This window comes from Cryptomeria japonica, chromosome 10 (genome assembly GCF_030272615.1).
Source record: "Cryptomeria japonica chromosome 10, Sugi_1.0, whole genome shotgun sequence".
In the NCBI taxonomy this organism is placed as follows: domain Eukaryota; kingdom Viridiplantae; phylum Streptophyta; class Pinopsida; order Cupressales; family Cupressaceae; genus Cryptomeria; species Cryptomeria japonica.
This window is the reverse complement of record NC_081414.1, coordinates 19,772,694-19,798,664: the sequence shown is the minus strand read 5'-3', so window position 1 is coordinate 19,798,664 and position 25,971 is coordinate 19,772,694. Positions and strand designations below refer to the sequence as shown.

The 25,971-nt window shown below is 33.9% G+C and overlaps 1 protein-coding gene across 1 annotated transcript; it reads left to right on the top strand.

The window, feature by feature from the left end:
• The first annotated feature begins 6,562 nt into the window (after nucleotides 1-6,562).
• LOC131076698 (uncharacterized) lies at nucleotides 6,563-14,062 on the top strand. Its single transcript, XM_058014003.2, has 4 exons — nucleotides 6,563-6,930; nucleotides 7,865-8,142; nucleotides 12,246-12,500; nucleotides 13,400-14,062. Exons 2-4 carry the CDS (start codon nucleotides 8,089-8,091, stop codon nucleotides 13,859-13,861), a joined length of 771 nt encoding a protein of 256 aa, XP_057869986.2. The 5' UTR covers nucleotides 6,563-6,930; nucleotides 7,865-8,088; the 3' UTR covers nucleotides 13,862-14,062.
• Nucleotides 14,063-25,971: the final 11,909 nt, after the last annotated feature.

The following is a 25,971-nucleotide window of genomic DNA, read 5'->3' as shown; positions in this document are numbered from 1 at the left end:
TCAAGAAGGCACTTTTCATGTCCATATGATGTACTCTCCACTTCTTTAGAGCTGGTAATTAAATCAACATTCTTATGGTCTCTTGTCTTTTTACTGGTGCAAATGTCTCTTCATAGTCAATTCCATACTTCTGTGTGAAGCCTTTAGCAACTAATCTTGCCTTGTTTCTTTCAACACTCCCATCACTGTTAAATTTGGTCTTGTAGACCCATTTGGTGTCAATCTTTTTCTTCTCATGCAAGAGTTCTGTTAACACCCAAATGTCATTCCTGTGAATGGAATCCATCTCTTCTTCCATGGCTTTCACCCAAACCTCATTAGTACATGCATCTTCAAAACATGATGGTTCAAAATCAGCCTTGGCTAATAAAGCAAAATTCATTGTCTCACCTATTGGGTTTTCTTCATATACTTGATTTCCACTCTTCTGGTAGATATCACTCAATCTCCTTACCTTCCTTGTAGAACTTGGAGAAGAAGCTGGACTTGAACTTGGTACTAAAGAACTTGATGAAGGATTGCTTGGTGAAGTTAAACCACTGGATATAGAAACATTAGTTGGCTGCTCATGATCAATATCATCAATTATATCATCATTCAAAATAGATTTTGTCTTCTCAACATGGCCTTTTTGATGACCATAAACTCCCCCTTCATCAAAAATCGCATCTCTTGAGACAATAAGCTTGTTAGTGAGGGGATTATACAATCTATAAGCCTTGCTTTTCTCACTATATCCAATAAAAATACATGACTCACTCTTTGCATCTAACTTCTATCTATTCTGATCAGGTACATGCACATAAGCTAAACAACCAAAAACTTTGAAATGATTAACATTAGGCCTTTTTCCATACCAAGCTTCGTAAGGAGTCATCTTTTCTAGTGCACTGGTGGGGCTACAGTGGAGGATGTACACAGTTGTAGCAACTGCATCTCCCCAATAAGAATTGCTCAATCCCTTGGTTTGTAACATGCACCTTTCCATTTCAACCACAGTACGATTCTTCCTTTCAACTACTCCAGTCTGTTGAGGTGTGTATGCAGTAGTAAGTTACCTCTTGATGCCATTAAAATCACAATAACTTTGGAAAGTCTTTGAGCAAAACTCTTATCCATGATCAGTCCTTAAACATTTGATCTTGCACCCTTTCTCATTTTCCACAAAGGCTTTAAACTTCTTGAATGTATCCAAGGCTTCATCTTTGGCCTTCAAAAAATATACCCAACAATTTCGTGAGTAATCATCAATAAAAGTGATGAAATATGATGACTTACCCAAACTCTTACTCTGCATAGGACCACATATATCTGAATGAACAAGTTGAAGTGGGTGATGATCCCTCCATGCATTGCCCTTTGGAAACTTTTCTTTTGCATGCTTTCCTTTAGCACAACCTTCACAAACCTCTTTGTGTTCCTCAACCTTGGGCAAACAAGAAACTAATGCATGTGTGGTTAGAAACTTCAGACTATGAAAATTTAAATGCCCATACCTGAAATGTCATAACCAACTTGAATCCTCATAAGCCATATTTGCCAAATTGTTGTTATGTTCACCAAACCTCAAGGGGAACATCCTATTTCTTGTCATAGGAACAAGAGAGATCACCCTATTATCCTTATTGTTATCATAGATAGTTCAAGTCTTATTCTCAAAGACTACTTTATAATTTTTCTCACATAGCTACCCAACACTTAACAAATTGTGCTTCAATTGTGGAGTATAATAAATATCATGAATACTCTTTATACCTTCTTTTGTTTGGACCTCCATAGCTCCTTTGGCAGCAACTTCCAATGATTTATCATCACCAAGCTGGATCTTGGATTTGAAACTTCCATCCTTTGTTGAGAACAACTTCTCATTCCTTGTCATATGGTTAGAGCATCTACAATCTAGGTACCAGACATCTTTACTAGTATTTTCACCCTTTGCATAAGATAAAAATAAGTGATCAGGAGGATTCTCACTACTTTCTTGAGCATAGTTAGCACTTTTACCTTCTTTCAATCTGCATTCTCTTTCAAAGTGGCAATACCTATTACAATGGAAACATTGAACATTTCTCTTATCAAATCTCCCTCTACCTCTTCCTTTGAAACCACCACTTCCTCTTGAGCCACCTCTTCCTCTATCTCTTGAAGAATTTTGGCTTTGCCCTTTACCTTTACCTTGATTGATTTTGGCACTACTGTTGCTTGCATCTTCATTTTTTGTGATTAGCAATTTAGAGGGAAACGCTTTCTCTACACCTTCAAAAGAATCTTTCGATCTTTCTTCATGAGACATCAAGGATCCAACTAGTTGATCAAACTGTAGTTTTGTCAAATCCTTGCTTTCTTCTATGATTATTGCTACATGATTCCATCTGGGTGTCAAAGATCTCAACACCTTTTTTATCAAAACTTCATTGCTTACAATTTTCCCAAGTGTAGCCATTTTATTGACCACATCTTTGACTCTGACACAATAATCACTTATACTTTCAGCTTCTTGCATCTTCAAATTCTCGAACTCTCGCTTCAATGTCCAAATTTTGACCACTTTAACTTGATCACTACCCTGGTAAGCTTCTTGTAGAGTCTTCCAAGCATCTTTGGCAATTGTTGCTCCTGATATTCTTGGAAATAAGTTCTTATCAAGAGCTATCTGAATGTGAAACAAAGCTTGAGCGTTCTTTTTCCTTGCTTCCTTTCTTGCTATTCTGTCATTGGCTGTAAGGGCATTCCAATCAGCTGGCTCTTCATAACCTGATTCAATAATCTCCCACAAATCTTTTCCAATCAAAAAGGTCAGCATCTTAATGCACCAATAATCATAATCATTCCCATCAAATTTTGGAATGGGCATATGGTTAGAATTCGATATGATTAACTTCGACGAAATTCCAACAATAAAACTTTAACCCAAAACAATTTTATCTACTCTACTACCACTTTTAGAATTTTGAACCTGACCTATCCTCTCTGAACCAACTGATTAGCAAACAATAACAACAAAAAGAAGAAATTGCAAAAAGAAATCACAATTCAGAATAAAAAATATAGTGCTCTATTTTTTGGAATTGCACACGCCAATTTCTTTATTGAAGCTTAATTAAAAAATTACATAGAGGCTGTATATATAAAGAATTTGCATCCTAGAAGAATAAATAATAACTGCAATTCTAAATATATTCCTAGCATTGCATGGAAAGCTACTAAGGCTCTCAAACTAAAAAAACAAACTACTCCCTAAATTAAGAATACAATAAGTGCATGCACAACATGCTTTATTTACTAAAAACAAACTCATGCAAAAAGCAAAACTAAAAATAGTCCTAAGGATTAATGAATATTGGAGTACATGCTTTATTTGAATGAATAAACAAAAAAACTATTAACTAAATTAATCTCGCTGCATGCTAGAGCAGCATCAGTTATCAACACCCATTACTGCCCTTTTGTTCTTTTCCAAGGGTTTTCACACAGCATTGCTCTTGAATTACATTATTCGTCCCCTTTGAGCCTCCACATAGAGAAGGGTTACTAGCATAACATCTCTCAAACTGAGGTTTACTTGCTTTTACTTGTTTCAAGGAACGCCTTGCTCCTTCCTTCTTCACCTTACCCTGTTTCAAGGACTGCATACTACCTTCACCAGAAACACCACCAGCCCCAAATCTATTAGAGTTTTAAGAGCAGCGCCTGGGGAAATCATTCACAACCTTTTCAGAACTTGGGACCAAACTAGACTTCAGTTTTTCGGTTGGGATGCCACTGAGATTCCCTAGAGCAAAGAAGCCCTCACTCCACCCAGTTGCCTCAAACCATCTTTACAGGATCTCTCTCTATTCCGGGAACCTCCAGATCCACAACCTAAGTCGTTTGAGCTAAATAAATGACTATAAGAAAAGCCCTTACCCACTCTATTCCCTGCCCCATCTTGGTTGTATCGATCAGGTTGGATTCCCCCGCCTCCCGCAGAGATCGAAATCGGCACTTGCTTTTGTGCATAAACCTTAGTGGATCCCTTTGCCCCCCTATTTGGACCTCCAGGCATGATGGCCATCCATTCTAGGCGCTTCATGTTTTGTAAAAAGCACGGATCTGGAAAGATCCACGAAACCCTGCAGCTCTGGACGCCCAGGTAATACTGCAGCGTGGTATGAAACTTCCCGTAAGACCGTAAAGATCCATACGTCCTCTTGTTGGAACCACCACGCACTCTGATCTTCCACTCAGAGTGTTGTCTGGGCTGAAAAACGCCATGCTGTGGAAGCTTCAGTAAAGCTTTACGGCTCAGGAAACTCAGGGAGTTCGTCGGCATAATGGTAATAACGATATGTAGAAGCTTTGTGATTACATCAGTGAGTAACTTCACAGCAAGAGGAAGATGCAAAGGATGAATTGTGAATAATACAAATACATCCCGTCTCGATCACTATTACACATTCTAATTAAAAACTCTATACAATAATAATAATAAAATTAAAAAACGACTAAATGAAAAATATTAAAAAATAGAAAATTATAAACATTTAATCATTTTAGCTTCCCAAATTAACGATCAGTCCAGGCTGTAAGTTTGTATTTACGGTCCAATCCTTCCAATTCCTATGTCCTCCTTCCTCCTTATCACGCAAACACCTTTCTCTCATCTCTTCTTTTCTACCACCTGGCAATTGAGTTTTATGGCATTCCGTTTTATGTTGGAATTTGGTTTGAAACCTCTGCGATCGTGAGTTTTACGTGCAGTCAAGATCTTGCCAGATCGGTTGTGGAAAAAAGCTTCTGCAATTAAAATAAAGGTGCAAACACCGTTCTCTGATTCGTGCCGTCGAATTCCGTTCTGCCACCTGTACATCACGGCAATTGTTCCGTTGTGTGTTGGAATTTGGTTCGAAACCCTAGCGATCGTGAGTTTTAAGTTTGGTCAAGGTCCGTTGTACAATTAAAGCTAAAAAGGATCGAGTTTTGGACAGGAAATGGTGATGGAATGAGTTTCTTTTCTGGGGATGAATAATAATAATTTAAAGCTTTGACCAAATGAATGTCTTAGGAAATTGAGTTGGATTTTTCCTTTTAATTTCAAACTCGACTTTTCAATTCTGTCAGGACAGGTTTGCATTGGGGTTACAATTTGATGGCCGTATGGTGTATTTATGTTTAAAATTTAAGAAAACATCAAATTATTTTGATGTATATTTTATTTATATATGAATCTATTTTTAATAAACGTTTGATTATTATTTTAAGAAGAAATTTGAATGGTTCATCTTTCAAACAAAATTTAAGGGTATTGTTGATTTAAATCATGGAAATACATAATATTAGGATAAGGAAAATTTATTTGTAATTTAGAAATTATACTAATATGAAAGTGTAGAGGTATAATTTCAGGTATAATTTCAATTTTAATTATTGAGATAATTTTAAAAGATATTATTAATAAATTAAAGTTTAAAATTCATGATTCAAATATTTTAATAAAAATATTTACATTATTTTAAATTATAAAATTTAAATTGTTTTATTTAATGTGTAAGTGAAACCAAGTTATTAAGAAGACATTAAAAAATATTTTTGTGTTTGAAATAGACAGTCTGACATCTAAACCTTCTTGTTGTTATAAAATGTAAAAGTTAGAATTTAAGGGTGGGATACCTAATCCTTTCTGTTGTTCTCAAATGCAAAAGTCAAAAAGTAATAGTATGAACCTTATCTATTCTGACATCATGTAACAAAAACAATTAAACTATCTCATCTTTTATTATGTCCGACATTACATTTAACACAATAAGATGTCATCTCAAGTTCCTACATCATATGAGAAACAATTAAACTATCTTGGTCCTCTATTATGTGAAACATTTGACACCACAAGATGTAATGTCAAGTGTCTTGTCTATTCTAGCATCATCTTTACTAAAGATTGACATCATTTGATGTCCCAAAATGAAACTTGAATCCTATATAAAGAATATCGAACAAATAGAATATGTTATTTTTTAAAATTACATTTAATGAAGACAAAACTATACTACAATCTAAAATATTTAGATTGTAAGAAAATCTAAATTAAAACACTTATATCTTAAAAATTATCCTCTTAACTACTAAAAAAAATAATTAAAATATCTTTTAATCAAAACCAATTTCAAAAATGAAGCTAATACTCTTTATTCCCATAACCTAGGCACTTGCTCTTTATTCTCTTTATAATTAATTTATTAGCTTACACTATAATAACTTTAAAAAAAATCCTTTCAAGGATAATGTTGAAAGACAATTAGAAAACATCGAAACAACTGTCAATTTAAATGAAAAATTATACTTGACCTAATCTCAGGTGTATGCTTTAAAGATGAATTTACCCCATTTTATAGTTTTATTTACTTACAAATGGCGACTGCTGATTGGAAAAATAGCTGTTGTAAGAAACTGCAGGGAAAGCTTGGGCCAATTTCCTGTAATGCCATTCTCTTGTTTACACCAGAGTAGAGTTGGCGTAATCACCAAGCTAATTTTGGGCCAATTTCCTGGGAAAGCTTGGGCCAATTTCCTGGGAAAGTGCAGGCCAATTTCCTGGGAAAGTGCAGGGAAAGCTTGGGCCAATTTCCTGTAATGAAATCTAAATAAATGGACAGTCCCGTACATGATAAGCGGCACGCCAGTAATTCAGATGGGTATGGAGTGGTAGTTTATTTAGAGGGGGGATTTCGTGGCCTTTTCCATTATTGTCACGCTTGAGCTGAGGTCGCCCTCCAATTTGTTGTTTTGATTTTGAGCAAATGGATTCAGCTCTGCTACCGGGCTTTAGATTCAATCCCATTGAAGAAGAGTTGGTAATTCACTATTTAAAGAGAAAAAACAGTGGTATAAAGGAAAAACAGGATTTGATTCCAGAGGTGTCTATTTATAAATGAGAGCCTTGGGACTTGTCAGGTTTCATTGAGTTTTGAATTAGAATACTTTTTATTTTACATTTAGGGTTTATTTTAGTTGGGTTCATTCCTTCATGCTATTGTTGCATGTACTTTTGAGTCCCATGGACTTATTCTCAACATTTGTAAACAGTAATGTAATTTCTTTGTTTCTTTTTGAGAGAAAAACTAGCTTAGATAATGGGTATAGGTTATTTCTTGACTGTGTGGTTTAGAATTAATTACAGACAAATGGATTGACAGCTGATCTATTTCAATAACTTGCTATATGATATGTATGTTCCATGAAATTACTTCTTAATTTGTACAAACTTGCCATGCTAGGAACGCTTAGAAAAGGCCTGCTATATCATCTTTGTGTCAGAAAACTCAATAGATCAGACCACTAAATGCCTCATAGATTTGAACAGCTTTTATAATATGAAACCAAAATTTAGTAAAGCTTCATATTGTAACATTATTATCGTCCTTATATCTAGCCCATGATGAGATAAAAATATTCTCCAAAGAGCTCTTGAATTTCTGTAACATGTGGAAATAGATTTCATTTATTGCTCTCCGTGGAGAAATTTGTAGTTTCCGCTGTGCCTAATGTTTGACTAAATTTCAACGTTGATTACATGAACACTGCTGCATATGATAATCATGCTTTTTTAAAATTATAGGTCTAAAAGAGGAAAAAAGCTCTGATATCAATACTGATGATTTACTAGTTTAGAGGAGCAAATAAATTTTCATGTAGTGCATAATGACGTGTCCGTTAAATGAGTCTCTTGCAATTTTCCAGATAAACTGTTCCTCTAATGTCCAATTTTCTGAAAAGTTTAATTTATGTTTTAGCATTACATAAATTCCCACGCATAATTTATATTTGTCCATTTAAAAGTTGGCAACATGTGTTCAATTAGTCATTGTTAAACTGAATATTTTTGCAGAGAGATCTTTTCTGCCAAAGTGTAACAAACAGTGGTATTTTTTAAGTCCTTGCGATCGGAAGTATCCCAGTGGTTCACTTGCTAATAGGGCTACTGAAGCTGGGTATTGGAGAACAACAAGAAGGTACCAGACAGTTCACTCTCGCTCAACTTCAACAAGAGTAAGGAAGACTCTGAGCTTCTATAAGGGCAGACCTCCAAGTGGAGAAAAAACTGAATGGATCATGCATGAATACCATCTGGATGAAAAGGAATTCAAGATAGGAGCTGGTTTGCAGGTATTATTTTGATTAATTACTTTTACCAACATTTTTCTATACAAGTGCATGCTCACATACCTCTCTTATGCTTTGTCAAACATTGTCTTAATTACATGGAAATGCATAACTTAAGAAAACAAATGAATTGTTGATGCATAAAAGACATGTTGGAGAAAATGAGTGCAAGGCAGGACCATGTGTTCAGGCATCCTTTTATAATTAATAGGGTTCAATTGAATGTTGTTATTGGCTTACAAAGATATAGTCTAAACACTTTTGTCATCATTGGTAAGGGCATTCATAATGTTCTTTGCTCATGATTAGTAGTAAAGCGATTTGTAAGCGGCTTGCCTTTTAATTCTGATTTGTTTGCATCCATTTTTCGAATCTATTATGGAAAATCTTGATAGGAGTGCATGTTGAGTTGATGATATAAGTAGGTGAATATCAGTATTTTTCTATAGGCTATAGTTAAACTGTATGCTTTCTGAGGATGATAATATTAATCATATGTGTTTAAACATGAAAAATATGCATATAGAAGTTCCAAGTAGCCTTTTACAGTAATAAAAGTGCCAGTGTGATGTTAAATGAATTTTATGTTTCAAAAATGCATTACACAAGAATATAGTATGAACGCAATTTGCACCTAAAAATGTAGGTACTAACATATGATTTAAACTTGCATTGGTTGTTCCCTTTAGAAAGTTGGCCACTCTTGGCTGTTTTAACATTATTTTCATTGTGATTCACAGCCTAGGTATTTTGGTTGTACAATCTTATATGTGGCGGTATTGTTTAGTTCTTTTAACGAATAGGAAATGAATAAGTGCCATTATGAACTACTTCTAATAAATCTCGTTATGTTCAATCTTTCTCATGCCAAAGCAACATGAATTTGTCATTTTATTGGTGACCCCATTTGAATTGTATGATTCACTTCTCCTCTGGCAAAAAAGGGAATTATGAAGTAGGATGGCATGTAAAATTCTCTTTAAACAGGAAATGGATCACCAGCCTTGATAACATATTTCCACGAAGGTTGTTTTGTTCCTACTCCCCAACAAGCTTAAGTTGCATTGAATTTCTGAATTTCTTTGTGATGTACTTTAAATGTTGCAATTCTTTCTTTCCCTTTCAGATGGTACAAGGATAAGGAGAAAACAATGATGGTTTGCTTAGTCCTCTGATAAAGGTTCTATTGTCAAATGAACCACTTACAATAAAAGGTTGTTTTGTCAATCTAACACATTAGTGAAATCAACATAAGTTTCTGAGATAACTAAGGCCTGGAGTCTTTGTACCCTCTGTAGCTATGGTGGTGTCTGGGTTGTCTCTGAATCTCCCTCCCTTGGTCTGTGTGTGATGGTCACATCCCCTGTGGCTGGATTTCTATGTGATGCTTGACTGGTGCTGGGTCGTGGGTTGCTTGGGGAGTGCACTGGGGTGTGCAATAGAGTTGGAGGTCTTTCTCTGAGCCCTGTTGGAGATCTCACTGCTGAATGGTTCGATGGTCATGGCCCTCAGTCTTTGGGGCTTTTGGGTCTTGTCTCAGATGGGTGTGAGAGTCCTCCTGTTTTCCAGTTTGGCTGATGGGCAGTTTTGCTTTGGCTGGGTCTTGTGGAGATGCTCGTGATGGAGGTTGAAGGTGTTGTGAAAGGGTTCACGCTTGCCATCCTGCTCGTGTTTTTGTCACTTTTTTCTCAGCCATTTGGCTTATTTTCAATACTTCCTCTTGAGGTGGTCTTGTCTCATATTAAGGTTGAGATGATGGGCTTTGGAAATATGTAGTTTCCTATTAAGGTGGAGACAGTGGTTGTGATTCTTTTTGGCAGAAGTTGGAGGGAGTCCTTGGAGCTCCAGGCTCTTGTTTGGTTTGGATTTGAGTGTGGGATCATTGTTTTCTTCACCCCTTTGCTCCTTATTGAGGTAGTGATGCTGGGGGATAGCGATTTCTTAGATCTTGGTGTTCCCTCTTCAATTTTGGAGGGTCTTTCTCTTGAGGCAGGTGATTTTCTGGTTGTCGAATCTCTGCTTTCAAGCTCTTTCATGTCTTCTCCTATAGAGGTAGAGAGCGTGGTAATGCTTGTTTGTATGGATACTATCTTATTTAGGCCTTTGTTTCATCTCAAGGTGGTTGAGAGTACCACTTCAAAACCCTTTGATGCGGTTCTAGGAGCCATTTCAAAACCCAGTTTTCAGGTTAGGGAAGCCTTTCAAAATCCCTCTGTGGTTTTGGGAGCCACAGTAAAACCCAATGCAAAGGTTAGAGGATCCTTTCAAAACCTTGTTACTTATCTTTGGCTAGATGCTGACAGTTTTGAAGGGCCCAACTTAGTTTGTGTTTGTTTTTGGTTAAGGGATAGGCTAGCCTTTTGCTACCTGATTGTTTTGTATATGGGTATGGGATCTCGAAAAATCCCTAATGTTTGGACAGGTTGTGGGATCCTAGTTAAAACCCGTTTGTATGGTTGTGGGTGCCATTCAAAACCCTTAGTGTCTTTTAGGTTGAGGGAGCCTATCTAAAACCCTCTTCTGTAGTTGTGTGTGCCAGTCAAAACTCTCAGAGTCTTGTTGTGGACCAGCCTGATTTGTAATGTTCTCTATTGTCCGATGGATGGCGTTTCACTGGGCCCATCTTGGGGGTTTCGGGTCCCCTTAAAACCTGTTGTACGGAGTTTGGGGTCCCCTCAAAACCTGATTTTCACTTATTCAAAAACTAATGACAAACACCAATTGGTTATACAATGCCATTTCTTTTGCTTGAATAATCAAGAGTGGAACTTTGGTCTTTAATAGGATATCAATCAATAAGAAAATTTATAAACCACTTCTAAGAAAAGGCTATGTCGTTTATTTTCACATAAACCAAAGCAACCTTGGATTTCTGAGATAATTTCAGTGTTTGATCCTATTTCCCTCTAGTAAATAGTAAATGGCAAACAGCATAAGACAGACATTCTTGAATTAATGTCTACTACTAGTCTTATAATAAGATCACATAATTGAGTTAATATCTATGATTTCTTTTTTATACTGAGAATCTTAATATTTTCTAATTGCTTTAGTCCACTTCTAGTCTTATCAAGAATATTAACATGCCAATTATCAAATACTTTAAATGTTGCAATTCTTTCTTTCCCTTTCAGATGGTAAACGGATAAGGAGAAAATGAAGATGGTTCTATTATCAAATGAATCACTTACAATAAGGAGAACCTTTATCTTACCCATCTAAATGCAGATGCAGAAACATTACTGAGTTCGTTCGTCAAGAAAATTATCCATATATAATGTCATTGGAATTTAAAACAAAACGTGTATGCTCAGTAAGAGAGATGTCAGTTAGGCTTGGGATCATATGAACAATTTTCAAAGCAATCAACCCAAATGCAACAGGATTCTCTCATGTGTGTGTATAACAAAATATTGCAATTTACTTAACATTATGAGCAGCCCATAGCATATATTAGATTCCAGCATTGATTCTACTGACTACTGAAATATTAAGCCACCATCCAAAGTCCCTATGCCAACAGATGCTGCTACAAGAAACAAAAATATAAGTCAGCTTTAGGTAACAGTTAACATGTTATGTTATAGCTTGATCAACCTTTGTCCAGTCCTCTCATAAAGGTTCTATTATCAAGTGAATCACTTACACTAGAATGTTGTTTTGTCAATCTCTCACATTAGTGAAACCAGCATAAGTTTCTGAGTTAACTAGTGACAAACAACAATTGGTGGTACAACGCCATTTCTCTTGCTTGAATAATCAAGAGTGGAACTTTGGTCTTTACTAGGGTGTCAATCAATAAGAAAATTTATAAAACACTTCTTAGAAAAGGCTATATTTTCACATTAGCCAAAGCAACCTTAGATTTCTGAGATGATTTCAGTGTTTGATCCCATTTTCCTCTAGTAAATAGGAAACAGCAATAGACAGACTACTTCTAGTCTCATAATGAGATCACATAATTGAGTTAATATCTATGATTTCTTTTTTATACTGAGAATCTTAATATTTTTTAATTAGTTCTTATCAAGAATATTAACATGTCAATTGATGTCTACTTCTAGTCTTATCTAGGATGTTAAAACATTGTGGCGTCTGTTCTGCAGAATGCTTTTGTATTATGCCATGTTCTCAAAAAGAATGAACTTCCAGAAAAAAGTGGTGGATTGCAAAGTGCAGAAAATGAGAAGTGCGATTCATCTCCTAAAAATAGAAATCCCTCCTGCGATGAAGACAAGTCTGAAGACAGGTCAAAACAACTAGAAGAGGTTCAAATATATTCAAGTTTACCAAATATTGCAGAAGATACTGCTGGACCTAATATGTGGTTAGGACCTGGCAAGGACACAATTAATCAACAGGTTTGTAGTCGGTTCAAAGCTTCTACATTACCTGTTTGAAATTTGATTCCTCATTTTTCTTTTCAGTAATCTCTATTAACTTACAAACTTCGTTTAAAGTTTTGATAAATGAAAATCCATCTTTTTCATCTTTGGACATTAACATTTTGCAATACTTACATTGTTGAGCTCAAGCGGCCAGATAATCTTCTACTTCACATATGCATCAGACTCATTCTTCAAATGAGTTGGTTTTGAAGAGCTATATCAAACGTATAACATCAAATTTTCTGCTTGTATATGATACTCTTTTGGTGTTTCGTCATGCATATTTTCTTATGATGTCACGAGTAAGTTGTGTTGCATGGTCATATCTTGTGCGGATGTATTGACTGCTCTGGTGTTAGTATTCTTTGTATTTAGTGTCATGAGCCAAAATGGGTTATGAGGAAAATATCATTTATAATTTTATATAAATGACACGGTAGAGTCCTTTGAAGTGAAGAGGCCACAATGTTTTGTGTAAAAGGAACAGTTCTTACAATAGAGTTTCAGAAGCAGCAGTTATGGTTTTATTGCCATCCTTCAAGATTTCTTCCTTTCAAATAATGATGTCCGTAGAATATCAATATGTTGTTTCATTTGACATACTACTGATTTGCTGATTTTATCAATTGTGATTTGTCTATGGTTTGCCACAAAGTAACGTGTCTTCCAAGATTTAACACACTCTTCATTCTTCATTTGTTCTACCTTTGAAACACCATTCGACTAACAACTGATAATTTCCAATGTGCTTTTTTTTAAGCAGAAATTAAACATGCACATTTATTACCTCTACTTTCCAGTTTATGGTATATCAGTTTGTCTATTAATTCTGAGATGTGAGAACTTGAGATATTATCTTTGATGATTTTCAGGTTGATTCGATGCCAAATGGTTTACGATCAAATCGTGAGTTTGGATGGCTTCCATCAAACAACAATGATTTTCCACAAGTTCCAGCTGATATAAGCTTTACGAGGCCTGAAGCTACAGATGGACATTTGACTGATGAAGAAATGGATGAGTATATTGACGAAGCAAATATCATGGAGGAAATTCTGCGTGCATGTCAGGATTCCCAGAATTCTAATATGGATCATTCTTTCCCTCAGGATAGCTATGCTGACATCTCGAATGGTAATTATATAGAACTTAATGACTTTGAGAATTGTGGTTCTTCTCTTTCGTTTGATAGTGTATTCAACAATGGTAGTCCTGAAACCCAATTACGACCTCGCAGTCCAGCATTGCATAGTTATCAGCATGATGTGTCATCTGAAGGTAAATCCAAAAGAAGAGTTCGCATAAAGCTATCCATAAAATTGAAGCTTGGATAATATGCTATGCGTGCATATAAAATTAGTAAATATCAAATATGTAGTTGGAATTTTTAGAGAGATTCTAAATTAGTTTTTAGTGTTTCTTTTGGTAATTTTTATAGATAGTACTTTCTATGTTTTGAAGAGTTTTAGTTTCTTTAAGAATTATGCATGGAAATGTATTGTATGGGCTATGTTGTCAAGTCTCAAAGTTGTAATGAATGTAGAAGAACTCTATATTCGGATATGATGCAAGTATTGTTTTGAATTAATAAAAGATGTATTTCTCTGTAAAATCAAATTATGTTTATTGTTACAAATTTTCTGTTTGGTGTAACAGCATATGATAATTTAGTGTTAGATTCATGCATGCTTCATGAATTCAAAAACACTATTAAAGCATAAACACAATTTATAGATAAAAAAAACTTTAAAAATGTGATGATAATGTACACTATTAGAGCATAAACACAATTTATAGATGAAAAAAACTTTAAAAATGTGATGATAATGTGCATGTTTTTTTTAATCGATGTTTAAACTATATCAGCCCAAGACTTCTGAATCCTTGTTATAGTTCAATAATCTTCTAGTTGATATATGTTATTATTTCTTGGGATTTGCCACTCTAATGTTTGTGGCAACAGTAATTGATCCACTTTTCGTTTCTGCTTATTCTGGTGGTGTATCAATATGTCCCTTTGTACTTGCACTTTTCTTAGATTTTGGTCTGCATTTACTTAGGGAAAAAAGAGAAAATGTATGCCACTGCCACTTACTGAGTAATTTTCCCTGCATATTATAACACACATTGAAATAAAGTGATCAACACTGATAAAACTTTCTTTGACACTGTTGGAAATCTATTGTCTTGTTATGAGTCATCGTATTGTGGACAGTGCAATTGTCCTTTTTTTTATATTTTTTTTTTATCTTTATTAATATGTAATTTTAAAAATTAAAAAAAATTGTTCAAACTTTTTTCTACTTCAATCAATTGTGTAATGACATTTTAATCATATGAATAATAATAAAAAAAAAACGATTATGGAGTATAATTTTCTTTAACATTAAAAAGTTAATGTAACTTTTAATTGTAAAGAAAATATAATGTGAGTTTACTACAACTAAAGTACTATATAATTAGTATGTAGTAAAGTAGTATTTATATAGTATGTACTAATTAGTATATAATTAAAGTACTATATAATTAGTATGTACTAGGGTACTATTTATATACAACTAAAGTACTATATAAATATTATTTATGAGTATTTTCATTCTTGTATTAATTATATATTAAAAATATTTAAATAAAATATTATATATTATGAGTTAATTTTATTTATTATTGTTACTTTTTTCATTCAAAATCTTATAATTTAAACAAGTGTCACATAGTGGCCAGTACTTCCTTGTTAATTTGTAGTTGAAATAGTAATTTATTAATTTTAATTAATATATTGTTTAATTTAATTTAATTTAATTTATATTATTTCTTTTTTTAATTATTATTAGTATATTATCATTTTTATATTATTATATTATAGTTAGTATATTGTTACTTTAATTTGTATTATTATATTATTATGAAAATATAAATTAAAAATAAGACCTTCCATTTATTTTGGATTTCCTTAAAATCCGCTCTATAAGAGCTAAATTGTATTTACAACTAGGCTTTGGTAAATAAAAAGATTGAAAAAATTAAAAGTTAAAACTTGTTTGTGATTGGTTCACATTAACTTTTTTAATAACTAGTTAGCTGGAAAAACAAAAAACTCATTATATTTTTTTTAAGGTTTAAAAAAAAATTATTAAAAATATAATATATAATAAGATATTATTATTCTCAAATTGTCATTCATATTTTCAAAAAGAAATTCAAAATTTTATTATATGTTTTTGATAAAGATAAACGGTTTTACATGGACCCTGGAGATTTTAGTGGATATGTAAAGGTAAAAGCATATCCCACTTTTTTATTAACCAAAACATCTATATAAAAATATTTGAAATATAATTTGAGTATCATGTAAATATCAAATCTCTACCAAAAAATTGATATGAAGGTCTAGAAAATATTAAATAGTTAACTTTAAATGATGATAGATGGTTTTTCTAATACTTCACTTATTAGATCTTTTTATCAACTTGAGGAATAGTTAAATTTGTTTATAACTTATTTTAAAAAATTTAATTGAAGAATTTTTTTTTGTACTACCTAGATATCTTAATTTTTTTTTCTTCAATGATGTGCTTATGTAGATACTGAAATAGATGATGTGTTTTGACTAACATCAATGAGTTTATGTCACTTGAAAAAAAAACTTGATTCTATTAGTACTAGCCATATGAATATGAGTAATGAGTTTTGTGGAAGTAATATATTGATCAAGCACAATATAATTAAATAAAAGGGCCTAATTTAGTGATGTGTAGAGGGATAAAAGAATACTTTAGATTTAATTAAGATAATTAATTAAATTCTTGAAGGAAATATCAAATGCAAAATGCAAACACACTAAGGCAGGTGCTAACCTAAGTGTGGAATTGTACCACCTTGTTAAGGGTGTATAATTTACGACACTGCAACTAGAAAATAAGAAATGAAGGAAGGAATGATAGACGAGATCAAAAGTATGAGAGGAAAAAAGGAAGGCAGATCATGCGTTCTGTAAGCAAAAGGAAAGAATATGGAGATTCCTTCCATAGATGGGGTGAGAAGGCTTTAAGTAGAAAATGGAGACTACTAAATAGGAAGTATAGGGAAGATCATCCCATGAGTGAAAGATGGCCCTTGTTAGCTATCGAGGAAAATAGGATTCCCATAGGGGGAAACCCAAAGACAAGTAACCAGAGCCTCGGGGTGCACTCAAAATACTGGCTAATAGGGTCGAAGAGGAGAACGTATGATAGAAAAAGCTAGGAAGATTAGAGTATGTAGCTTTTAAAACCTACCCATAGTCAGAATATGAGGGGAGGCTTAAATGGAACTCGAAAGGCCTCCAATGAAAGAAGCGGGAAGAATTATCATGGAATGGAGAACCAAAAATTCCTACAAAGGAAAATCTAGAAGAAAAAACACCTAGGCAACAAACTCTTTGTAATGCCTTCAAACTTGACAATGCCAGTGGTCAACAGACTAAAGGAGCTAGCCCTAATTGTCAAATTGGGAGGAGATGAAAAAGAACACGAAATTTTTGAAGAAATAGTCAAATGGTTGAAGGAGAAATACCTAGGAAAGGTATGCATACAACCCCTCCAAAATGACTACTTTCTGATTGAATGTATAGATCTATATTTAAAGCATGAGATATTGAATGATAGACCTAGTTTATTTAAAGGTATTAGCTTTTCCTAAAATAAAATATACCCCAAAATTTGACTTGAGGATCTTTAAGATTAATAAATCCCTAAAATAGATCTCACTAGTGGGCTTGCCAGTTAAATACTAGAGTGGTGAAGCGTCATGAGAATTGGAGACACTTTGGACTGATTTATAAGAGTAGATGAGGATTTCTCAATGGAAAAATAGGGGACATAGAAAATATATGTGTAGAAATTGACATGGACTTGGGAATATATAACGAGCTAGAAATAGTTACAGAAGAAGGCAATGGAAACAACAAATCAAAATTTTGAATGAGTCTTATCTAGAATGGTTCTTGCCTAGGGAAAGAATGCAAGATGGAACCTCAACCTCAAACAACTTAGAATTATATGGAATGTATGAAGGTGTGGAAAAAGGAATTAGAAATATGTTAAGAAGAGATACAAAAGAAATCCCCCTCCAAAGAAGAAGGAAGGAAAACCAACCGATAGAGTCAGTGGAGGAGAGTCAAAGAAATAGAACAAATAGACTGGATAGTAACCCCCAATCAAGGCAAGACACGAAGAAGGAAATTGATCTCGTAGTGTTGTTAAAAGATATAGTTGACTTAAGACAAACAATATATCAACTATTGGAAGAAGACATAAATATAATAGACAAACATTGTAAAATCAATAAGTGCTAGAGGAGGAGGAAGGAATGAAGACTACTATTTAAAATCTAGAGAAGAAAGGAAAAGAATGGAATGGAATAAGGAAGGAGGGGTCAAGTGGATATGATGAAGGGGATGACTATAGAGATTGGGAGGAGATAGAGGCATTAAGGATTGAAGAGAGGATGCTAGAACAAATCAACGCCAAGAATAAATGACTGATGATATTTGAACAAAACAGTTGGAAGAGAACATCAAACAAATCCAGACTAAATATATTTGTTATCCAAGAGCAAAAATGGAATAGGAAAACTAATAAAATCTTTGGGAAAGGGATTAACCTTCCCCAATCACAATGAAGATCATAACCTGGAATTTTAGGAGTTTAAATACACCTAACAAATGACGCTTAATCAAGCGCCAAATTGAGCAAGAAAAAGTGGATATGTGTCTTGTTCAAGAGACCAAGCTTCAAAAGGAGGAAAGTGAGAAGAGATTAAATAAATGTCCAAAAACATTGGAAATAATATTTTGTGAACTTTGATGGAGCCTCAAGTGGCCTAGGAATCTTATGGAATCCATGGAATTTGGAAGTTTCAATAGTGGAAGAAAATATATGGTGGATAGTAAGTAAATCCAAGATATTACAAACTAATGAAACTTTTAGCATAATCAATGTCTACAATCCAACTTAGACTATGCAAAAAAAGGAGTTATGGTCACAGTTATCAAATAGTTTGGAAGGGATAGTAGGGGAAAGTATTCTCATGGTAGGGGATTTTAATGGTACTAGAAACAATTTGGAAAAAAAAGGGGGCTTAGAACAACAGTTCAATAGTTTAAAATGATTTCAACAATTTATTGACAACAATAGTCTCAAAGACCTACAAGCAAAAAATGGCATTTATACATGGAATAATCAAAGGAAAGGATTTACCAACATTGCAAAAAGATTAGATAGATTCATGATGGCGAGCAACTAGGATAATCTAACACAGCTCTATTAAGTCTATATTCTTCCCCTCATTGGTTTTGATCATTTTCCAGTCCAAGTATATGAGTTTCAAAATCAACTCCCATATGGCATTCCATTCAAGTTTGAAAATATGTTGCTTAGAGATCCAAACCTAGAAAGCTTGATTAAAAAATGGTGGAAGGAGGTAAACTACAAAGAACACACATACATGAATAAGTTAAAGTATGTTAGGATGGAATTGAAGGAATGGAATAAAGGTAACTTCAAAAACATTTTCCAAGAGAAAATGAGAATAGAAAAGGAATTAGCGAATCTTAATGAAAAGATAATCAAAGATGGAATAGGACCAGAGGAATATGATAGAGAGATATTGTTAAAGGCAAAGTTCTTGGAAATATTAGCAAGGAATGAGTGCTATTGAAGACAAAAATCAAGAGAGGTCTAGCTTCAAGAGGGGGATAGAAATACAACAACAAATCATAGGGCCTCTACAACAAAGAAGGAGAGCGGCAGATTTATGGAGATCTATAGGGCAGATGGAACAGGAACTCAAAATTGGGAAGTAAATAGGGAAGCCACAATTTTTTTTGAAACAATGCGAAACAAAAATCTATTTGGGGATAATGAAACAAAGAAAGAATTTCTAGGTACAATTCCCAAGGTAATTACAAACCAACAAAATCAGGAACTATTTAAGCCAATAACAATGGAAGACGTGAAAACAACAATATTCCAGATGAATCCTAACAAGGCTCCTAGCCCAGATGGCTTTCTGGGGAGGTTTTTTCAACGTTTTTGGGAGATAGTGGGACAAGATATTCATAAGGTGATGGAGGAATCAAGGAAAAAGAAGATAGCATTAAGAGCAATGAACTATACATTCCTATCTTTGATCCCAAAGAAGAATATGGTAAACACAATGGGTGAATTTAGACTCATAGCTATATGCAATACCACATATAAGATAATCTCCAAAATTATTGCAAAACAACTCAGGAGAGTTCTAAATTTACTAATATTAGAATAACAAACTGCCTTTTCCCCTGAGAGATCAATTACAAAAGGTGTAATAATAGCCCATGAAGCTATTCACTCATCTAGGAAGTCAAAGAAAGCAGGAATGAGCATAAAACTAGATATTATGAAAGCTTATGACTTAGTGGATAGAGAATTCCTGAAGGAAATCCTAGAGAAGTTTGGCTTCAGAAAGGAATGGATTCTGTGGGTAGATGGATGTATATCAACCCCAACCTTATTAGTGTCGATGAATGGAGGGGCCCATGGGCTCTTTAGCTCAAGCAGATACATAAGGAAAGGAGACTCGATATCAACTTTTTTATTCATAATTATGATTGAAGCCTTGGGCAGAAGAATAAGCAAGATAAGAGAGGAAGGAGATTGGTATGAAATTAAGGTAGTTGTAAGCATTAACCAGATACTCAATAATTTATGGATGATACAATGTTATTTGGTCAATCAAATAGGATAGAAGCTAGGAATATTAAGACCCTACTTACCAAATATTGTAATGCTTCAAGCCAACAAATCAATTGGAGTAAATCAGAGGTATTCTTTCTCAATACTGAACCTTCAGAGGGAATTGGCCAAGATTTTAAAACTGAAGGTGGCTAACTTCCCAAGCAAATTAGTAGGAACACCACTCTTTCAAGGGATGAATTAAAAGGAATATTGGGAGAACATAGTTTCAATATATGCAGACAAGATGAGTGCATGGAAGGGAAAATGGCTCTTGTCTGCAAGAAGACTGCTAATGATAAAGTTAGTGCTCTCTGCACTTCTTGTATATTCTATGTCATGTTTAAAAATTCCAAATGGAATTGAAATAGAAATGATTAAAATCATGAAAATATCCTTTTGGAATGGTAGTAGTGAACAAAACAAAACACCTCTGCTGGTCTGGGATAAAATATGTAGGCCAAAAATTGTAGGTGGTGTAGGGTTGAGAAAACTGATGATAATTAATTTAGCAATGGGAGTGAAACTTGTATGGAATCTAAATACAAATAGTGATAAAAAATAGATAAATATTTTTAGAACAAAGTATCTAAATTCTATCAATCCAATCAGCATTTTGAAAGTAAGAGATCCCCCTATAGGCTCTTCAGTTTGGAACTACATATTAGAAAGAAGGGATTTTATAACAAGACATGTTAGTTGGGAGATAGGAAAGGGGGAGCAAGCATCCGTTTGGATAGATTCCTAGAATAATAATAAAGTATTGGAGGACCATCCAAATCTGGAGAATATAAGAAGAGAAACTCTAGAAAAATGGCAAGCAAAGGTGAAAGATTATGGGGAAATTGTAAAAGAAAATGGAATGAGATGCTAGAGATGGAAATATCTAAAGATAAAAAAAATACTCTGGTGGCCTTATTCAAAGAGAGGTGGGTAATTCGCTCTGATGAACCAGATAGAATAAGATGGTGTAGCTAAAAAACTGGGATCTTATAAGGTAGGTCTAGGATATAAAGGAGCAAGTAGATGCGTCCTATGTAAGGCGAGTGGAGAATCGGTAGATCACTTAGTATTAGACTGCCAATACTTAGATATTGGAATTCACTCTTGGATAAATTAGAATTTTATGGTCCCAAACCTCAACACCCATTAAATTGGTTCCAAATGTGGGATGGTATGGGGAAAAAGGGTCTTTTTGAAATTGTGTGGCATGTTACTCCCTCAATTGTAATATGGGAAATCTGGAAAGAAAGAAATAGGAGATTTTTTCCACAACAATGAAATTCCAGTGGAAGTTCTTATCAGGAAAATAGAAGACCGAATGGTAGAATTGGTTAACATAGTAGATAAGGATAAAATAGAAAAGGGATTAACATTTAGCTTATGGGATGAAGGCATGGTCAAGATATTTAAGGGTTTATCTATCCACAAAAATTATCAAAATGAGAGAAACAAGAATTAAAGAAGTAATAGAGAAAATACTAAATGGATTCTTCCACAAGCTGGATGGATTAAAATTAACTTTGATGGGGCAGAGAAAGGTAATCCAGGACATAGAGGTATAGGATGTATTGCCAGAAATGAGGAAGGAGTCACTATTGCCCAATAGTCAAAAGTCGTAGGAGTGACAACTAATAATATTGTAGAGATAAGAGCATCTTTATTAGGTTTGAGATTGGGTTGCAAAATTGGAGCAAAAATAATTCATCTTGAAGGTAATTCCCTTATAGTTATTAATGACATCCTCAACAAAAGATCTCCAAACTGGTTGATGGCCAAATAGTTAATCCTAATACAAGAAACTATTGTGAAACTAGAAGAATTTATAGCTACTCATATCTATAGGGACAGTAATTGTAAAGTGGATAGGCTAGCAAAATAATGTTGCCAATAATAATTAAAGGCTACGGATAGAGGTTAAATCAATATCAAATATTCTTTGCCCATATTTTCCCTTGATTAGCTAAAGTAATGAATTCAAATTCAAACATGGTAAGTACTGAACTAACCATTTAACTTAGAACAAGGGAAGTTAAAATTGAGGCATATCATTAAATGAGATGGGATACTAAGACAAGTGGATTAAAGTGATTTCAAATAAAGGAGGGTAGGTATAATGAAACAATAAGCCAAAGGGAAAAGATGATTGAATTTTTAAATGGAAAGACTTACAAAGGGAAAATGAGTAGGAGCAAATTTAGTGAAACAAAGATAAAATATTATCCAAAATACCCACCTAATGAAGAGGGTCCTTGGGAAAGAACCAACCAAATAGTGATATCGTGTTAATATTTCCTTTTCACTCTTTGTTTTAATGGTTGAGGTATTAAGTAGACAAATCAAATTGAAGAGGGAGATGGAACTATGGAAGGTATCATGGTTGATGATGAGTTGCACATGGATGTGTTAAGTGTAGAGATTTCCTTGGAATATTCTTGGGACCACTCAGTGAGTTGTATTGTAGCATTAGGATATATTATAATATTTTTATTTGATATTGGAGAAAATTATCTAATAAATTACCCAATATTAGATGTGGGGTCAATGAGGTAGTTAGCCCACGGTATTAGCACACGGTTTTAATGCAATACCACTTGATGGTTTTGCCGGAGCTTGTGTCTATAAAAGAAACCACATGGTTTTTATGTAATACATATATTGATGCTAAAGAATATATTTAAGACCAATGTTGTTATTATTATCCATGTAATAAAAATAATGCTTTCCTATTTTTACTAAAGGATAAAGCCTAGGTATAGAGTGAGTAGCACCAATATCTCTTCCATGGTTCTAGAGCTTCCCCACAAAGAAAACTTTGTAAATAAAATTATTAGAGTATTAGTAGAGATGTTAATCAAAGCGCAATAACGTAAAGGAAATTGATGATAATGCTGGATGAGGTCATCACTAGCTTGAGATTTCCTCAAAGGTTAGGGACTTGGTCCCTATCCGATATGGTACCTACAAGCTCCTAGATTCTATCTCTTGCACCAATAAAAATAAAGAACAAAGCAAGCACAAAGTGAAATGAGAAATTGAATTCTAAAAAATAGTGACCAGTACCAATCCCTTCATAAGAACAAACTATTCTTTCAAATTACAAATTAAGACTTATTAAACAAAACTAAAATCCAAGTCGTCTTACTAATAGTCAAGAAAATTCTAATGTTTTACAATTTAAGACTATTATTTATAGCCATGGCTTTGTTGGAATCACCGTTATCATTACACAAAAAGCTCGAGCTATCAGTGAACGGGAGAGAGGCCAAAGACAAGGATCCATTGGAGGTGGGAGGAAGCGCATGTCAGGAACCCGCAAGAGGCACTGACCTAGTCAACAATCTCCCCCTCAGAATCGACGGAGGGTTCCACACCAATGGATTGAAAGAAGGCATCCTAGGATTGGAACTAGTAACCCAATGCTCTAATACCAATTGTTGGAATCACCGCTGCCATTATTTTAAAAGCTCGAGCTGTCAGTGAACGGGAGAGCAGAAAGAGACAAGGATCCACGAGAGGCGGGAGGAAGCACATGTCACGAACCTGCAAGAGGTTCTAACCTAGTGAACAATCTTTAATCAACTTATAACAGTAATTCTAGCATTTTATTTTTGAACTTTTTGCCATGCCACGATGTTCACCTCCTATGATTGGATTTTCTGAATTTTCCTATCAAACAACAAAGATAGCAAAGGAAAATATTTACATTGTACATAAAAATAAAAACTAATTTCATCATGCTTAATTCATTTAACTATTACAATCAATGAATTGGCTTTATAAAGCCATTATTTTTCTATACAAAACTAACATATAGGAGTGAACTTGACAAGTAGCCTAACTATCCAAAAACTAACAAACCATTGTGCATCCCCTCTTGCTCCTGAAAGGACTAGCAAAAAAAGATGTTTCCCATTGAATGAATCATCCTTGAACGAGAAGCTAGCTTGGGATGACACATGTCCTTTTGCCTCCATTTCCTCCATCCTCCAATGGATCCCTTCATATCTTAGTCACCAAATACAACATGAGTGGCTATGAATATGTCATTAGTAAATCCACAAAATTTCTCATACATAGGAATGTCAAATTGAACCAATAATACATCCATTACAATAACAAAATTTAGTACATCTAAGATTACCATTCTTTTTGCCTTATCATATGAATAAGAAACTCATACATAAGCCTTTAACACTAAATCGCTAGCTTTATCTTGCATAAAATAATTCTTCTAACTCTCTCCCCTATATCCAAAATTCCACTACACTCTTATCAGAAGAAATATAACAATATTTGCTATTGAAAATCTGTGTATACACCAAATAATACAAACACAAATTACATTGTTTAAATCTGCCTATCAAATTAGGACTTTTTTTTTCTTCTCAACATTCCTCTCACAACCCAGCGATTTTTCCAAACCCTTTATATATTCCATAAGCCCTCTACATTATATTAAACAGCCAGCGTTAAAGCACACACACTAAGCAACATATTAAGTCTAGAGAATGCTAGTCAACTTGAGTGTTTAACACTTTTGAATGTAGAAGTGTATTCTTAGTGTAACCAGACACCTTAAGCAACATATTAAGCTTAAAAAATGTCAGTCAACACAAATTCTTTTCCAAATTTGTAACCTCCTTCCACATTCCTTTACAAACCCATATAGCTCGACTTAGTCAGACTTGTCTTGAAGACAATGAAAACTACACTTCGAATGAAGAATGTTATTTTAGACACCAATAGAATTTAACACTCCTTGAAATGGAGAGATCAGCGCCTTCTACAAATAACTTATACTTTCATACATCATATCCAAATTTTATGACACAGGCACAAGATTGTTCAACAAAGACAGAAAAACAATTTACATTGTACATAGAAATAAATAAAATTGAATTTCATTATATTCAATCCATTGATTGTATGGATTGACTTATTTTTCATCAGAATGAACTTCCCAACTAAACTAACTACAAACTACTTAGATTATTAAATGTAAATTTTACTTCCTAACACTTTCGACCATACAGCAGTCTTCCTCTCCTTTGACTGGACTTACTGCTCTCTCTCGATTCCTTTCCATCACGAGGTGGGTCAAATACCAGTAGTGAATATTTAGCATAGACACCTCTAAAATTGTACTTTTTAAAGTGACTTTCCAGAGCAGCTCGGCCCTGTCATCACAAATACTATAATATCAGATAGAAAAATGACAGCAAGAAAAGATGATCTAAAAACATAAAAGATGGAGAAAACATAACACACCTGAACTCAAGAGCCTCAAGTTCTTTTATTTCGAGAGAAAGCATGTAGATTTAGATTTTGTTTGGAGATTTTCCAAATCAAATCAAACAGATGGATAAATAATATTACATTTAAATCTAAATCAATCTATATTCTATATAGATCTAAATTTTGTTCAGATACAGTAATATCAGATCAAATAGCATGCTAGATTTACTGTAATATCAGATCAAATAGCATGCCAGAACAAATCTAGTTGACTTTATTGAGAAGTCCAAGCCAACCAGATTTAATAGTATTACAGTTGAATCTATTTGACATTTGATCAAAATAGTAAAGAAAAAAAAAAGTATTTTTCTATAGATCTAAACAGAGCTATCTAATATGGTAAATTCTATTCCAATATAAGAAAACCCTAGGTTCTGTCATCCATTCTATTA

Excerpts from the sequence above, each read along its gene's own strand:
- LOC131076698 (XM_058014003.2), top strand. The coding sequence starts at position 8,089 with ATGCATGAATACCATCTGGATGAAAAGGAATTCAAGATAGGAGCTGGT. Across the intron at positions 8,143-12,245 it reads AGATAGGAGCTGGTTTGCAG|AATGCTTTTGTATTATGCCA; the intron begins GTATTATTTTGA and ends TCTGTTCTGCAG. Across the intron at positions 12,501-13,399 it reads AGGACACAATTAATCAACAG|GTTGATTCGATGCCAAATGG; the intron begins GTTTGTAGTCGG and ends GATGATTTTCAG.